General features: G+C 47.3%; 2 protein-coding genes across 9 annotated transcripts in view; one reads left to right on the forward strand and one right to left on the reverse strand.

Annotated features, from left to right (window-relative positions):
* The window catches only part of ctbp2l (C-terminal binding protein 2, like), a 57,305-nt gene extending 47,784 nt beyond the window's left edge, over nt 1-9,521 (forward strand). For all 7 annotated transcript variants that reach the window (XM_061809627.1, XM_061809628.1, XM_061809629.1 and 4 more), the window contains 8 exons: nt 1,059-1,213; nt 3,401-3,545; nt 3,773-3,979; nt 4,600-4,814; nt 5,671-5,801; nt 5,973-6,100; nt 6,173-6,290; nt 7,903-9,521. In XM_061809627.1, coding sequence (XP_061665611.1) covers nt 1,059-1,213; nt 3,401-3,545; nt 3,773-3,979; nt 4,600-4,814; nt 5,671-5,801; nt 5,973-6,100; nt 6,173-6,290; nt 7,903-8,083 — 1,280 coding nt within the window. In that variant the 3' untranslated portion in view covers nt 8,084-9,521. The remainder of the gene's footprint in view (nt 1-1,058; nt 1,214-3,400; nt 3,546-3,772; nt 3,980-4,599; nt 4,815-5,670; nt 5,802-5,972; nt 6,101-6,172; nt 6,291-7,902) is intronic.
* zranb1a (zinc finger, RAN-binding domain containing 1a) lies at nt 6,318-16,992 on the reverse strand. 2 transcript variants are annotated; one of them, XM_061809637.1, is made up of 11 exons: nt 16,534-16,991; nt 14,811-15,622; nt 12,968-13,155; nt 12,605-12,758; nt 12,460-12,531; nt 12,069-12,267; nt 11,864-11,984; nt 11,593-11,722; nt 10,766-10,998; nt 9,892-10,157; nt 6,318-7,222 (listed from the first exon to the last, which is right to left on the reverse strand). In XM_061809637.1, exons 2-10 carry the CDS (start codon nt 15,610-15,612, stop codon nt 9,942-9,944), a joined length of 2,115 nt encoding a protein of 704 aa, XP_061665621.1. In that variant the 5' UTR covers nt 15,613-15,622; nt 16,534-16,991; the 3' UTR covers nt 6,318-7,222; nt 9,892-9,941. The 2 variants fall into 2 exon arrangements, with proteins under 2 accessions (XP_061665621.1, XP_061665622.1); XM_061809638.1 differs by lacking the exon at nt 6,318-7,222 and adding an exon at nt 9,526-9,699 and having other exon boundaries at nt 16,534-16,992.
* Between the last annotated feature and the right edge of the window lie 231 nt (nt 16,993-17,223).

Here is a 17,223-nt window from a genome sequence, read left to right on the forward strand (position 1 = left end):
CTTGGGGTTGTAGGCAGCGCAAAGCGTCACGGTGCTTTCTGCTGCAGTGTTCTCCAGGTTGTAGAAACTCAAGTTGAGCGTTGCTCTTTACTTGCTTTTGTTCCATATTCCTGGCCAAACCGTATTTTTATGATTGTGCGCATTAGCTATACTTACTCTACGTGGGGCGAGGCCCGTACGTAGGTGCTAGCCGCACTACGCTCACACGTCGGCTTTTTCTCAGCGACCAGCGAGCGTTTTGGTGCTACGCCCGTTTGTCGCCATTCACCGCCCCGTCTTGACCCGGCGCCGCCGCCATTTGTATTCGCCGTGATGTCGCTCACAGATCGCTCTCTGCGCCTCGCCTTCCCCGCCGTGTTGAGAGACGCGAGGAAGGCCGGTCGTCAGCTGGATGCTCGCGACCCGCCCCCAGAAATCAAATAAAAGTGCTTTTAAAGTGGCAGACCAAGCCAGTTGAGTGATCACCATGGCAACGGGATGAGAGACGACACCTACGCTCCCTTTCGCCTCCTTTTCGTCCTCTGCAGTTTGCCTCCCTCCTTCTGTCCTCCCTCCCTCCCTCCCTTCCTTCCTTCCTTCCACATTCTTCATTTTCATCTCCTGGGAGCGCTTCAAGCTAACGGCTTGTGTTATGTTTTTTTTTTTTTTTTATTATTATTATTATCATGCTCATATCACGTTGTGGTCTTTTTTTTTTAATGTTATTTTTTTAAAAATAATCTCGCAACATAAAGGCCTACATACGCCTATTATCCGAAACATTTCGGTTGCACGTCAGCCTACACTTCATGTCAAAATGTTTCAAGTTGGACCGATATTTCAACGAATGTTTATTTCATTGAGCGATTCGTCGAGTTTGACAAAAGTCGGCTCACTATTTGGCGACATCAAAGACACTCATTTAAGTGCGCCGCAAATAGCGAGCTGACAATTATTGGCAAAAAGCATTGAAATCCATTTTGGGAAAATGTGGGCTTCTAACTCGCTGGAGAAAGAACAATTGTGGCTGAACCCCCCACCCCCCCCCCTTTTTTTTTTTTTTTTAATTTGTGGTCCAGGTATCCGGCCCCAAATCATGAACGGGCCCATGCACCCCCGCCCCCTGGTGGCGCTGCTGGACGGGCGCGACTGCACGGTGGAGATGCCCATCCTCAAGGACTTGGCCACCGTCGCCTTCTGCGACGCGCAGTCCACGCAGGAGATTCACGAGAAGGTATCGTCGTCGTCGCTAAAAATGTCTTAACAAACATGGTATGGATTCATGTAGCATTTCACAGATGAAATAACACAAAAACGGAAAAAAATTGCCAAGTTATTCATCATTTTCAGACAATAAAATTGTAACCTTACAAGAATTTAAAAAAAAAAAAGTCTCCACTAACTTTTTCAATACTATGAGACAAAAGTGATAATTGATATAATAAAGTTTATGGATGTATTTGAAAACAAAAAAAACAGTTGATTGGTTAAAAAATGTTTGGTTTATATTAAACATGTTATGGAAGCAAAGTCATAAAATTACAATAAAATCAGCTTTTATAAATTAATCAAAGATATGAGAATAACGTTTGAATATTACAAGAAGGAAGGCATTGTTTGCGTTTTTTATGGATGCGAAAAAAAACTGAACGTTTAATCTTGTGATAACAAAGGCAATAAGAGATTTATTACAAATATAGATGTTTTATGTATTAAGAGGAATAATTCTCATAATGTGATGAGCACAAAGCTACAATAAAAAAATGACAAGAATGAAGTCAGTTTTTTTTTTTTTAAGATGAACGCATAAACACGAGGGTAAACATGAGGCAATATTTCATACTTCTAACATTATGCTTTAAAATGTTAATTTCTCCTTTTTATTGACCTTTATTTGCTCATGTTACCCGATTGATTGATTTTCTTTTTGTTTTATCGCCAAATCCTCTTTTCTAAATGCCCACGTCCGTATTGTCCTGATATTTTTAATATTATTTTTTCTACCTTCACTACGTTTGCGTCCGCCGGCCGGGGAAGCGTCGCCAGACGGCAACGTTTTAATGGCGCGGCCCCGCTGCGCCGTAATTACTTTTTTTTTTTTTTTTTTTATTGGCGCAAAAACAATACACGGCCTCCGAGATGGGAAGCTGCTATCTGTTGCTGCATCTTGCAGACGGTGCTACATTTTTTTTTTTTTAAAATGAAAGTGGGATATATGAAAAACAAAAGAAGCCGAGGCGAGCGTTTGCATGGAGCTGCTTCCATTCGATCAAAGACCTGCAGACCTTTTTTGTTGTTGTTTTTACGGGGTCTTATCAGGGAAAACATGGCGGTAATGTGCACCTCGGCAGTTTGCCGTAATGTGCGTTACGGCGATAGCCGGAGGAGGTGCTGGAGATTGAAAGTCTCCATTATATTTGCGGGGGGGGGGGGGGGGGGGGCACTCCGATAACAAAGAAATTGAGCGGAAAAAGACCAGCACGAGGTGAGAGGAGTGAGCCAGATGAGACATTTTGCGCTTATCTGCCTCACTCTGCACTCACAAATTGGAACAAAGTTGCTTTCAAATGATCTCATCACAAAAGGGCAAACTGTCAAAATCTTGACATATTTGGGAAGTCCAACTCGGAGTCTTTCATTGGACGTGCGACTCGATGTGGTATTGGAACAATTTGATTTTTGAACGTCGGACGGAAATTGCAGAACGGTTCAAATTTAACGTTGCTGGGATGTTATCTTGACATGTAGACGGACGGATATGTTTTGATGGCCACAAAGCCACAATAAGCATAGATTTATCAAATAAAGGAAAAACCAAGCATAATTGTCATCACAGCATCATCAAATGTGGGCAGACTGAAAACATATTTACAGTTATGGAAAGCCCAGATCAAGATCTTTCATTTGATGTATGACTTGATATGGTTTATCATGCAAGAGTTTTGATCACTGGACACAAGTGGAAGAAAATCACAACAATCAAATGTTTTGATGCTCATTTGCAAGCGTCGTTTTTAGTCAAATTCGGGGGGGGGGGGGGCAAAAGCTATTTTTTTTTTTGTTGTTGTCTTTTCCTCTAAAACGTTTACACTTTGCCTGATTTAAATCCGCTTCCTTCATGATAACAAGCAGTGCAAGACATCATTTAGCGGTTCATGAAATTAGCGTCAATATCACACGATAATGCTTTTGTTGGATTTTAGAACACAAACAATGCAGAAACACATGTAGACAAACAGTATGACATTACTCAGACACATTCTTCATCCTTCGTGAAGAACGTCAAGGCCGACAGAGAATTTGTATGAAACTGCACACGATGTCCACTGCGTTGAGGCAAAAACAGGAGAAGGCGGTGTAAAAGTAAAAGAGCTCATGTGCGAACTGGACTGGACTTGACGCGCTCCTGTTGGGTGGGCAGGTGCTGAACGAGGCGGTGGGGGCCATGATGTACCACACCATCACCCTGACCAGGGAGGACCTGGAGAAGTTCAAAGCGCTGCGGATCATCATCCGCATCGGCAGCGGCTACGACAACATCGACATTAAAGCCGCCGGAGAGCTCGGTACCGATACGCTGCGACGCCGCCGCTGATCCGATGGTGTAGCGGTACTTTTGCCCGACTTTGGCCTTGGTTGTGTTCTGTAGCTGGGATGGGCTCCGGCGACCATAACCGGGATTGGCAGATTACACAACGATATATGTGATATGAGTAAAATACTGAAAATGATGATGAGGAGGAATGCAAAACTGCGCCGGTGCATACATCAGGATTTAGTTTTTTCTCGGCAGGCATCGCCGTGTGCAACATCCCGTCGGCGGCCGTGGAGGAGACGGCCGACTCCACGCTGTGCCACGTCCTCAACCTCTACCGACGGAACACTTGGCTCTACCAGGCTCTCCGGGAGGGGACGCGGGTCCAGAGCGTGGAGCAGATCCGCGAGGTGGCGTCCGGCGCCGCGCGCATCCGGGGGGAGACGCTGGGCCTCATCGGTTTCGGTGAGCTCCAATGCCAGTCTCAGTCCTGGTGTGAGGCTTTTTGTTCGCCCGTCTATGGCGTTTTGCATTGTGTACTTGTGGAAAGCCTTAAATACACAACATTTTGCTCTCTTATTTTCAGCTAAGTATTGCCAGATAACGAAGTGATTTTCAGCTAATATTTGATCATTTTCTCGCATTCATACTTTTTCCGTGAATACATTTGTTTTTTTGTTTTTATTGTTTTTGAAAAAAAAAAAAAAAAAAAAAATCCTCTAATACAGGGTTGTCCAAGTCATTTTTGTCGAGGGCCACGTTGTGCTTCGGCTTTTCCTCTTATGGACCGTGAAACCATAAAAATCTTTAGCCGTATTTACACATGAAATTTACGAACTGGTTTTGGAATCGGAAATCAAAGGGTAAAGGTTTTTTTTCACTATTGAACAAAAAGGCTTTGCAATATCTGTGTTACGATTCATGACGTATGATAAAACCGCGCGTCGGGCCTTGAGCCCGACAGACACCTGTGCTCTAATTTTTTTTTTTTTTTTTTTTTAAACTGTCCTGCGGTGATGATGACAATGACGAGGATTTCTACTGTACTCCCACCACCCCCACGCCGCTCTCCGCCGTGGGGTCAGGTCGTTCGGGGCAGGCGGTGGCGGTGCGCGCCAAGGTGTTCGGCTTCAACGTGATCTTCTACGACCCGTACCTGCAGGACGGCCTGGAGCGCTCGCTGGGCGTGCAGCGCGTCTACACGCTGCAGGATCTCCTGTACCAGAGCGACTGCGTCTCCCTGCACTGCAACCTCAACGAGCACAACCACCACCTCATCAACGACTTCACCATCAAACAGGTAGGAAAAAAAAAAAAAAACCACTCTTTGCCACTTATCCTCACGAGGGTCGCGGAAAGTGCCGCAGCCTATCCCAGCTGTCACTGGTACACCCTGAACTGGTCGCCAGCCAATCGCGGCAGGCGCACTCATAATCACACCTTGGGGCCATTTAGTGTCCAATAAATGTTGCATGTTTTTGGGGTGTGGGAGGAAAGCGGAGCGCTCCACACGGGTGGATCAAACCCGGGTCGCTTTACCAGCTGATCCACCGTGCCGCCCCACTAGAAAGATATATATATAATGTAAAAACTGTATTTTTCCCTATTGTTGAGGTTGGATTTTGGTTATATTTTTCAAAATATATTTTACCAAATTTTTACCCAATTTTATTTATTTTTTGGTCACGTATTTTTGTCTTTATTATTATTAACTTTAACATTTGTATTTTTGGTTTTATTTTCCACTTTACTTTGACTTATTCATAAAGGCTTTTTGTCTGTATTTTCGTCTAATACGTTTTTGTCAATTTTTTTTAAATGTGTGTACTTGTATATTTTTCATGTAGGATGAATTATTTTTATCCAATAGTTATATTTTTTATGTAGGATTAAATAGTTTTTTCTAATATTCAAGAAAAAAAATCCAATATTTGTAATGTAATTATTCCAAATATTTTTGTGAAACATTTCATATCTGAGTCTCGTATTCTTGCAAAAATGATCTGAGCCTTTTGCCATCGTGCAGGGCGCCACCTGTTGGACCGTCGGTGGAATTGCAGCACATTCCTGTTTTTTCCTGTCGCCACAACTCGCAAGCAGATATTTATACGTACCGTAGATAGATTTTTTTTTTTTCTTTCTTTTTTGCTCCGCAGATGCGTCAGGGCGCGTTCCTGGTGAACACGGCCCGCGGCGGCCTGGTGGACGAGAAGGCGCTGGCCCAGGCCCTGAAGGAGGGCCGGATACGCGGGGCCGCCTTGGACGTCCACGAGACCGAACCCTTCAGGTCAGTCTTTCGGCCGACGAGAACTGAAATAGTTTTAGCGCTCAACGTACTCGTACGACTGTATATGGGGCCTGGGGGGGCGGGGGGGTCACCCCCACCCCCACCACCACCACCACCGCGTAGTGTCGATGTCGCCACTGTATGAAAATCAGCCCAATGTTTTGTGTCCAGTTTTGCTCAAGGGCCCCTGAAAGACGCCCCCAACCTGATCTGCACACCTCACACGGCCTGGTACAGCGAGCAAGCCTCTCTGGAAATGCGAGAAGCCGCCGCCACCGAGATCCGAAGAGCCATCACGGGTCGGTACCGCCCCCGCGCGACCCGCGCAGAACCCCATCAAATGTAGTCAAGCCGCCGTTGTCGGTTTGCAGGCCGCATTCCCGACGGCTTGCGAAACTGCGTCAACAAGGAGTTCTTCGTCAGCACGGCGCCCTGGGCCGTCGTGGACCAGCCCCCGGTCCACCCGGAACTCAACGGCGCCGCCTACAGGTGGGTGGGTTTGACTTCCGAGGGTCAACGGAAATATTTCGACTTCCGTGTCGATTTGGAAAATATTGATTGACACACAAATCATATAATTTACAAATGCAATGCTTTGTTTACAAAAGCAATTAAGTGTTTAAAAAGTCAAATAGTTTGAAATAATTTTGATTATTGGAACTATACTCGCTCTTTTGGTGCGATAAGTTTACTATTTGTAATTGATTGCTTAGATTTAAAAGCAATTCTTCCAACAACAAATAATAATAATCATCATCATCATCAACAAAGCAACAGCGAGCAACAATGAAAACTCTTGAGGCATCACTTCATAGCATTTTTTTCACAACTACTAAATAATTCTAAAATAAAATACAACATGTCCATGAAAACATCTACATAGTATTTTAATTTCTCTTTGAAATTGTTCAGATGAATAATTAAAAAACAAACCACCTTTTTTATTGCAATCAATTCAGTATGCATCATTTTTTGTATTTAAAAATTCTTCCACGAAGATCTCAGCTGACTTCGGGCAACACAACATCCTTTTTTTTTTTCTTATTAAAATAGAAAAAAAAATCTCCTCGAATGGGGTCATATTTAATAATTTATTCAATATTTAATTTACATCAGTAAAAACTTGTTTTACAATTTCAAGCATGTATTGGGAAATGTAAAATACGGAGAAGCTAAAATGTAAATCCAAAAATCAAATTTAACGTGACATGAGCACGTCGCACTCCACCGTGTTGTGGTCGTGTCCGCCATGTTGTTGTTGTTGTTGTTCCACGCAGCCACGGCAACCAATCGCTGGCAGCCGTCGCCCCCCAAGACAAAATAAATGCCTAACGGGGACCAGGTAACGAAATCCTCCAGGGGCGGATGATAGACCCGCTTGGCTTGTTTGTATGTGTGCGCGTGCAATCCAGCTCCTCCCCCTAGTGGACAGAAGGGTCATCACAGATTTGGAGGACAATTCAATTTAGGACGCAACATTCATTGATTTTGTTTTCAAGTAAAATTTGTATCGTAAAAAATAATCGACTTATTTTCCAGAAGTGCAAAAAGTGCACGTTTGCGTTTGAACGCGTCCTCCAAGCGTGCGATGAGCCGTCAACTCGATTGAGAAGCCGACGTCTTGCCGTTGAGCTTTCCGCCTTTTTGTCCTTTCCGGCTCGCGTTTGAGTGCCGCTGCACCCTCCGGTCAACTTGTACGATTCGTTTGAAAACTTTAGCACCTTAATGTAAAAATAGTATTTTTCTACCTATACTTTTCAAAAAGTTGAAGACAATAGTTAGCAAAACACTGACGGTGTAGCGGTACGCACGCCTGCCTTTGGCGCGGGCAGCATGGGTTCGATTCCCGCTCAGTGACGGTGTCGATGTCTGACCGGCGAACAGTCCAGTGTGTAGTCTAAAGCTAGCTGGGATAGGCTCCAGCTTTCCTGCAACCCTTGTGAGGATAAGCGACTTGGGTAATGACATGACAGTAATTAGCAGAATGTTTTTAACGCAAGTACAAATAAATGTACAATGACATTTCCTTTTCCAATTAAAAATGTCCGTCGAGCTTGTCAATTTCGGGACGTTAACCGGTCTCCTGCGCCCGTCCCGCCAGATACCCGCCGGGCGTGGTCGGCGTGGCGCCGGGCGGCCTCCCCGGGGCGTTGGAGGGCATGGTGCCCGGCGGGGTGCCCGTCGCCCACACCCTGCCGTCCGGTACGCACCCCTCGCAGGCGCCGTCGCCCAACCAGCCGTCCAAACACAGCGAGCCCAGAGAGCACCTCACCGAGCAATAGCGGCGACGGGGGACCACCGGACGCCCCCCCCCCTCCCCCCACCCCTCCATATTTGGGCCCCCTTTCTAAACCGGGACCAAAAGACAGTGCCCCTTCTTCTGGTGGAATTTGTACTTTTAATGTCTTGTTTTTATTTTTGTATATTTTTGGGGGAGGGGGAAACACCAACTGCCGCAGACTTTATTTTGGGAACGTGCATCATCAGCCCCCCCCCCCCCCTTATTTTTTCAAACCCCTCCTATTTCCTGCCGCCCTTCCCCATCTTCTGTAACATGTTTAGGCTTTCCCACTTTTTCGCTTAAAACTTCAAAATCATAACTACGAAAAAAAAAAAAATTCTGAAAATTAACATTTAGCGTGTGCAACAATTACGAGAAAAAAAAAAAAAACCACCTTGATTGTTGGAGTCCGCTGTTAGGAAAAGGAAATTGTGACAAACTTAAAGACTCAGGAATTACCCCCCCCCCCCCAGTTTCGTTTCATCAGCGAGATGAAGAAGCAGTGAAGACAACAACGAGGCACATTTCCAGAGTCCCGCTACGAATGATACGCGTCGTTCCCGTGTGCTCAACTTTTTCTCTCCTACTCTTTTTTTTTTTTTTTTTTTTCCCCCTCTTTGGGCTCATCCTCGTACTCTTCTTGTCAAAAGCAATAGCAGAAAACTCCTCGCCGTAGTTTGGCCATCATCGCGTGAGGCACCCAGCAAATATGCTTTTGTTTTTAGCGTGAGTATTTGTATTTGTTTCTTGTATCAGGTGAACATTTAGCATTCAGTGGGGTTCCAATAAAATAATAAAAAAAAAAAAAAAGTTTGAAACAGCACGTTCCCAACTTTTGTAGTTTTATTTGTGAAAACCACAAGAGGGCGCCACACTATCCGATTGTGAATTTCTTTTTGTTTTTTTTACTGACCAAATTTGAATACAACATTTGGTTCAGGGTGGAACCAGCCTCCTGTCCGAGCCGACGTTAAGGCCCTTGTGAGGATAGGCGGCTCAGATAACGGATGGTAGCCAAATCATCTCGGGAAGACGCTACCTAGCTAACAAAGTTCACGCAAATACAGCAAAGTTACGCTTTTTTCCCCGCTTCCGACTCGTAACTGAGCAGGCCTGGTGAAGGCCTGAACATTTTCCTCGCAATTCTGAGGTTCCGGGATCGAATCCAGCTTGCCTGTTGGAGATGTCAAACCAACTCAATTCATCAAGACTTACTTAAGTCAAGTCTGGTTGGAAAACCGAACCAGTCTTTAAAGGTCACTTTGAAACCCTAAACCTGTTTTTGAAGCCCACTTTGAAATCCGAACCGTTTGTCAACCCGACCTTGAAACCCTAAACCAGTTTTAAACCCGACATTAAAATCCTAACACTGCTTTTAAAAGCCCAACTCTTGTTTTGAAATTCAAACCCTCCTTTAGCAAGCACACACGGGAGAAAAATAAATGCAAGTGAATCAAATTTAATCAGACGAAAGCATTCCGTGGAAAGCTTTTGCTTGTCTTCCCCCCTCCCCCATCGGCACTTCCGAGCTTCCGTGTCCCACCGTAAAAAAAACAACAAAAAAAGTCAGTTGAGTGTGGGCCCCCCCCCCCACCCCCACGGGACGCAGCTGTTAATCTGTGCAAAACAAAAATCAAGAATAAATAACTTCAAGAATCATCAAACGGGTTCTCGTCTAAATGTCCGTCAGGCGAGTGGCAAACAAAAAAAAAAAAAAAAAAAAAAATTTGAGCGCGGTTTCCTTCTTGATTGAATAAGTACTCGGAAGTCCGACGCGGCCGAGTGCCCCCCCCAGCCCGACGCGCTCACCGAGATTCCGGGAAGGCGGGGACGAGTCGCAGCGCTCGTCCGGCTCCGCCTCACTCGTCGTCGTCGTCGTCGTCCTCGCCGTCGGACAGCGCGGCCCGCGGCCGCATCTGCCGGTACGTGTCCAGCCACTTCTCCAGCATCTGCGTGACCAGCGGGTGGTGGCGGCGCCGCGAGCTCTTCTGCACGGCGGCCAGCGTGCCGCCGTCCGTCACGCTGCAGTCCAGCCACGAGCGCAGAAGCTTCTCCTGCTGCTCCTCGTTGCCCATCTGAGGGAAAGATCGGGAGTCGGAACCGGAATCGACGAAGATTTTAGACAAACGTCATTTAGGTTATGAAAGACATTTTCAGATTTGCTGCATGATAGTGGGGGTTTTTTTTTTTTTTTTTTTTGTTGTTGTTGTTTTTGAATTCCAACAAAAAGTGCGAGGAGCTTCCCAAGGCCAAAGAAAATCGCAAATTCAATACCAGCCTAAAATTTAAATGTAAATAAAATTACAAAATGTAATGTCAATAAAGCTTTCCAATTTTTTTTTTTCTGAAATTGCCATTTTTAACTTCTTGTTTGAGGTCAAAACTAAAAGTGACTTCCAGCGTCAGTGACTGAAAATGTAAATGAATACTAATTTTTAAAAAAATAAATGCATAAAGGACAACGCCAATGTGTGTCAAAAATCCAGAATAATGGCAGCTATAATGGGTGCAATTCCTCCCAAACTTGGTTGATATTTTTTGTCCACTTCAGTTTTGTTGTAGTATGTGTGACTTTGTGTGTGTGTCTATTGATGAAGAACCTGGAGTAGTTTCTGGGACCTGGGACAGAATTCCGATGCACTTGAAATTAAGCAAACCGAGTGGCGTCATTCAGCGGGCTCACCTCTTGCGCAGACAGGAAGTGGATGTGCAGCAGCTTGCGCTCGCTGTCCACCAGCGGCAGGAAGGTGACGGTGACGTCGTCGTCCGTGTTGAGGTTGGCGCCGGCGCCGCGGTTGTCGCCGTAGCCGTCGTTCTCCATGGCCACCAGGGCCGAGAAGTGGCCGCGGGTGTAGCCCAGCGCGATTGGGCTCTTCCAGCAGAAGTTCTGCTCCCACAGCAGCGGCAGGTACACGCCTGACGCAAACAAAAACGCAAAAACCACAATTAGCCACCAAAGCCCGAATCTTCCGTCCCCGACTTTTTCTCTCTGCAGTCCTTCGCGTCGGTCAAAGTAATAATCGGGTGACATATTCGAAAGCCGAACGTCACGACGACGGCCGTGTACCGTAAATTCCCGGCCTACGGTTACAAGCCTCACCGAGGACATTTGGAAGGGAAATACCATTTGCTACGTACGCACGCCGCACCTGTGTAAAAGCCGCAAGTGCCCACATTGAGACACGAGATATTTACAAAGAAAGACGCAACACAAAAAGAGTTAATTAACGCTAACGCTAGCGCGAACAGGGCCAGTTCAAATAAAACTTAGCGGTAAATATCACTCGGACATGCCAGTAAGACAGCAGCAACACGCTAGTGCAGCGCTAAAGGGGCGGTAAAAGTCACTTCCTCGGCACATATATTCCACCGGTCTCGTGGCCGTTACAAAAAATGCACAAATTAGCTGCATCACCTCATAATCCGCACCCGTGTGGAAAAAAGTCGCAGCTTGTAGGCCGGAAATTATTATGTAGCTAGAATATCATTATTTTGTGACAAAAAGCTCACCTTGAAATCTGGTGTACCCCAGCGTCTCTCCTCGGAAACTTTTGTAGTATTTCACGCCGTAGACGATGATGGGCCTGCGGAGGATGTGGGCCAGCACGAAAATGTGGGTCTGCTCCAGGCTCGCCCCGGGCTGCGCTCGCAAAACAAACCAGCCAAGTTAGCAGAGGAGCGTCACGGCTGCCGTTATCATTTTAGCGCCGTCAAAATCCAGAATTTTTTCGCCACGGGTCAGCGGCGTGCGGATGTTTTCCCACAATGCAACGGGACGCACCTGGCTGGCCAGAGACAAGATGAAGGCCCAGTCTTCCTGCCACTGCTCCTCCCGCAGAGAGAAGTGAAGGCCGAAGCTTTGAGAGTACCACGACTCCCACTCCTTCCAGCGAGTGTAAAACCTAAACAAAATGCAAACGTTACCAAAAAAAAAAAAAACGCTTCTCTTTTTTTGGGTTTGGCTGACGAGCACAACCGCGACTCACCAGTGCGAGCAGTCGTGCAGGCTGTCGTGGAGCGTCTTGCGCAAGACCGAGTCCTTGTCGTAGATGCCCCACGTGGCCTGCAGAACCGAGTCCAGCAGGCAGTCCCCGGCCGTGCGGTTCCACAGCGCGTAAAGGCGGCTGTCCAGACGCGTGCCCGGCTCCGTGGACCAGTTGATCACCGGCGAGTCTTCCTCCAGCTCTGCGGAGGACATGCGGGCTGGTGTGAAGCCTTCTGAAGCTCAATCAATGCTATTTCTTTGATACCAACATTTAATATGCTTTGAATTTCACTTTGGCTCAATATTATTCAATTGGCACAGCAGCTCCATTAAGGAGGCCTTGCCCAAACCCATGACACCAAAACACTATTACGATATGGGAAGGGGCTCACCTTTCTGCACGTCCCGATCTAAAACCTCATCAAACAGTTTCTCCTGGACGGAGGGAGGCAGGTCCTCGATATCTGCGGGAGGGAGGAAGGGCCGTTAGAAAGATGGCGGCAGAGCAAAGGTCACGAGGTGGGGGACGCGAGTCACCGGCGGGGAGGGTGAAGGTGACCAGATCGCTCAGGAAGTAGCAGGCGAAGTCGCCTTTGCGCTGATGCAGCGACGCGGCGATCTCCCGGCGGATCTGCTCCGTCAGCTCGGGACACACCATGGACGGGATGCACTTGGCCGCCTGCTGATTCACCTGAAGGCGCAAAAGGGGGTTCGGAGAGAAGAAAAACTTCATCTTCTCTATTTTATAGACGCCTCAATTAACCCCTACAAACTAGAGCTGGCAAATGCAGTCTTAAAAGAAAACGGACCCCGACACCCGATCACAAATACCCAATTGAAAAGCAATTCAATCCAGCGACGGTCTAGCAAGACGTGCGGTGGGGCGGTCGGGGGGCTGACCTCGGTGAGGAGGACGGCGAGCATGTCCTGCCTCTGGAAGCGAATGGCCAGGTGCACCAGCGTGAAGCCCGCGTCGAACGCCGACGCCCGGTTGAGCAGCTGCACCTCGTCTGCGGTCAGCTGACGGGCGATGTCGCCGCCCGACGACTTGTAGGCTTCCACCGTCGCCAGGTCTCCTTCCACCACGCCTGTGCAAAGTGGGGGGTGGGGCGCAAAGGAAAAAAAATCTGGTTGCTTTTTTGCAGTCCAAAGAAATAAGCGCCACATCACCAAGATGCGTCCTCCTTTTAGCCCATAGCATAGAGAAAAAAAAATACATAATCTGTGGCGGCAATTACCGCAATTAAAAAGTGTTGAAACCCCCCCCAGCATCCCCTGAGACATGGTACCTGTAAAGCTCAACATTAGAGCTAGAGTGTATGCTCTGGAATGACATTTTTAAATCATTTGTGCGCTTTCTGAAACACGAAAACTCCGCCGTAGAGAAAAGGACGGGGAGGCATCAATGATTTGCTTTTCAAAAATATAATAATTAAATAAAAATTGGTATGTAGAAACAAATCCAACACAGCAAAGCTCGTTTTTAATAATAGTTTTGCTATTTTTTTTTTTAATGTGAGGGGAAAAAAAAAAAAAAATCAAAACACTGGAAATGGGATTTTTGAGAGAGGGGGAAAAAAAAAAAAAAAAAAAAAAGTCAGAGCCGGGCCTTATCGGGCAGTTCCACCTCGTCAATCGGGTGGACTCGTGCCACGGCTGCAGCGCCCTGAAAGGCGCCGGACACTTCCTGTGCGTGCGTGTGTGAGATCACCTGACATGGAAATAAAAGTTAAACAGTAACCAGAACGCTGCACTCTGCCAGCGGCGAGCGTGACTGTCAACAAATGTGACAAAACATTGCAGAACGTTTGGATTTTTTTTTTTTTTTGGGGGGTGCAGACGACTTCCTGGTTCACAGGAGGGCGATGATGTTGCACGACGGATGCACGGCGTTTAGGAACTCAAACTACATTCAAAATGTTAGAAAGGTCCGTTGGAGATAAAGTGATATCGCCGACTGTTGGACTGGCACGCAGATTGCAGCATTTTTCTTTTTATTTAGTTTTACATGAACAGGAGTATATGAAAACCCCTTCGAGCAAATTTACAACTTAAAACTTGAAAAAATAATCATTTCTTAAGCGCCCCTGCTTCAATTTAAGCCTGGAAAACAACAACAACAACAAAAAACACCATTTTTGTACATTTGAACAAATGTGACCATTTTTCTCTCTTATTTAAAGTTCCCTTATTTCTTTTGAAGTTGATGGAAATGAATTTTGTGGGTGCTGGAAACAGTTTATGTGGTATGAAAAGAAGTGAAACACAAAATCTCGTCACTGACTTTGTGAGGGGGGTTCAGATTTAAACAAATTGTGTTTTATGGAATTTTATTTTCAGCTCATAAAACCAAGTGGAGGCATCTTTCAGTAAACCTGGCGAATGTTTACGCGGCACGACGGCTTCCGAGCAAAAGTCAGGAGCGAGGCTTGGTGGTCATGTGACAACCCCCCCCCCCCCCCCCCGGAATCTATTTTGGTGGCGTTTACAAGGAAGAGGTCTGGGGGTGTTTTGGACTGCACCCAGGAGGTCCTTGTGGCCGCTGGCGAGACTGGCCGGCCCATTCATCGCCACCAGCTGGGCCGCTGGGTGCCCCCACTTATCGCCTCAAAGGCCCCCTTGAGTAGTCGCAATCAAAGGAGCCGCAAATTTGTCCGTTTTGCAAATGTCCTGCTTTGCTGAAGACAAACGCCCATCTCGCCACGAAAGGTTTGCGCGCGATCCAAATAAGAAAGAAACTCACCGGCGCAGGCGCTGAGAAACAACCAGTCCGTTTTCCTCATCTTGTTCCGGATCTGCTTGAGCTTCTTGAAGTCCATCTCCTGCTCGTCCTTGCCGCTCCCGCCTCCTCCCGCCGCCGTCTCGATCCTCGGGAAGTCCGTTTGGACGTTGTCCTCCCTCTCGGCCGGAGGCGGCGACCTCCTCTGACCGACGCCGGTGCTGCAGGTGCCCACGCTGCCCCGCCACCTCGCCCGGTCCCGCTCGGCGGACGGGGCGGCCAGCTCGATGGCCTCGGGGCGCTCGCAGACCACGCACTTGAGCGTCTTGGGCGAGTTCTGGTAAGTGCACGACGAGCACGTCCAGTAGTGCTGGTGGGTGTTGAGGCGGTTGCGGTCGTTGTACTCCTCGCACGGGTCCACGGGGGAACGGGGCGGCGCCGGGCGGCAGCCGGACACGTGGGGCGACTCGGCGGGGCTTCCGCTTTTGGGGCGCCGGCACAGACACTGGGTGCAGCGGACGGCTCGGGGCCAGTTCAGGTAGGTGCACACGTGGCACGACCACTTGGCGGCGATCTCCGCCACGCCGGCCGGGCGCACTCGAGGCCTGGCGCTGGAGTCCGGGCAGATGAGGAGGCCGCCGCCCTCGCCGGCGGGGAGGTCCCACCGGCGGCTCGACGGATCCGGGACGGGCCCGCTTATGTAAGGCTCCTCCGTGATGATGGCGCCGGGGGACCTGTGAGCGCGGCACATTGTGCACTTGGTGGCGGAGGGCCAGTTCTCGTAGGTGCAGTAGTCACAGGCCCATTTGTCCCTCGGGTCCGTCATTGTGGGTCACCTGCCGGCCGACACAGTGGGTGAGTGGTGGGTATCAAACTCAAACGCCGCTTGATGTAATGTCCAGTTATTTCCACTGGAAAGTTTTTAATTTGGAATATTTTCCAAATTCCCTGTGCAAATGTACTGCAAGTTTTCTGGAAATGTGAAATTTCCCATGCCTTTGCCGCCAAATCATTCCGAGGGAACCCACAACTACGAACCGGCCTGTTCGACAGCACCGGTTCAGTGGATCAAAAAAAAAAAAAAAAAAGGAGCTTCTTAATTTACACCACGGCTGTGGCAATCAAGTACATCCGTGTGACATTTTGCGTCGAGCAAAACATAATTTCGAAACAATCACAGATGTCAAACTAAAGGCCCAGGGGCCAAATCTGGCCACTTACATATTTAGTGGCCCACTAAAGCAAAATGTTCTACTTCTTTGGGGATGGACGGAAATGTATATGTACGTTTCACCCGGGCAGAAAAGCTGAACCATTTATTTTTCCACACAAATTACAAGCATTTCTTTCAAATAAAACAAACAGTAGCATTTATATTTGGTTGTCATCTAAGACTCGATTTTTTGGTAGCAAATATCTGAAGACTGCAACTCTGGGTTATTATGTGAACATAATGGGTCGAGGCCACTACACGTGTGAGTTCCAAGAGTTTTGGCCCTCAGGGGAGGAAAACCCAAGTACGTTTTGAAAGGTTCCATGTACAAAAAAAAAAAAGCGAAAAAAAAACACCACATTACTCTTACTGCAACGACGAAGAGAAGAACAGCGTTTGTTTATCCAGTAGTGACATTGTTGAAACACTACGGTGGCGCGTGAGCTAGCCACTTTAGCACAACTCGGCTAACCTGACGACGCATTTCACGTTTTGAATGTTTTGTAGCATTCGCGATGCGTGCCCGTCGCTTACCGTCTCCTTGAAGTGTTGTTTCGGACGAGCACAACAAAGCCGTCTTGTTCTCCTCCTCCGGGACGATATTCTTCCTCCTCCCTCAAATATTTACCCGAACCGATGTATTAAAACACCTTTTGTCCTGTCACATGTTTACCTCAACCGAGACTTCCGGCGCTCAGCGAAATGAACAGCCCGTCCGTCCGCCGGGACTGTTATAGTTTTTTAAAAACTTGTTGTTGTTTTTCGTGTGTTTGTTTTTCTACATGGTCCCAGATTGTGTTGCTTAATGGCGACGACGCGGAGACCAAACGGAGCCTCGGCCAAATAATCGCTAGGCCAGGTGACGTCACCAATCAGCTGGCGCAACGCTCGCTGTGATTGGATGACGGGGGGAAGACAACTGGCGTTGCGTTCGTGGCCGGAAAAGGAGAAAGGAAAGTCACGAAGCGTTCACGTGAAATGGGGGATTTCGAGATTCGGAAACAAAACAAACTTTTGGAGGTAAAAAAAAAAAAAAAAGGAATCCACCATCATGACCGAAATTCAAATACATTAGCATACATTTTCATTCAAAATCTGCCATTATCATAAAAAACAATAGCACTAGTAAGATTAAACAAAAAATATATAGGGAAGTGGGAGGAAAGCAGCGAACACGCAAACTACACCGGAGAGGTCATAGTTGAACCCAAAACTTCAAAACTG

This window comes from Syngnathoides biaculeatus, chromosome 22, assembly GCF_019802595.1.
Source record: "Syngnathoides biaculeatus isolate LvHL_M chromosome 22, ASM1980259v1, whole genome shotgun sequence".
Classification (NCBI taxonomy): domain Eukaryota; kingdom Metazoa; phylum Chordata; class Actinopteri; order Syngnathiformes; family Syngnathidae; genus Syngnathoides; species Syngnathoides biaculeatus.

What these genes read in the sequence shown, in the direction of transcription:
- zranb1a (XM_061809637.1), bottom strand. Translation starts at nt 15,612, where the DNA reads ATGACGGACCCGAGGGACAAATGGGCCTGTGACTACTGCACCTACGAG. An exon ending in GTTTCTCAGCGCCTGCGCCG is followed by an intron (nt 13,156 to 14,810) that starts GTGAGTTTCTTT and finishes CACTTTGCACAG; the next exon opens with GCGTGGTGGAAGGAGACCTG. An exon ending in AGATCGGGACGTGCAGAAAG is followed by an intron (nt 12,268 to 12,459) that starts GTGAGCCCCTTC and finishes TGTCCTCCGCAG; the next exon opens with AGCTGGAGGAAGACTCGCCG.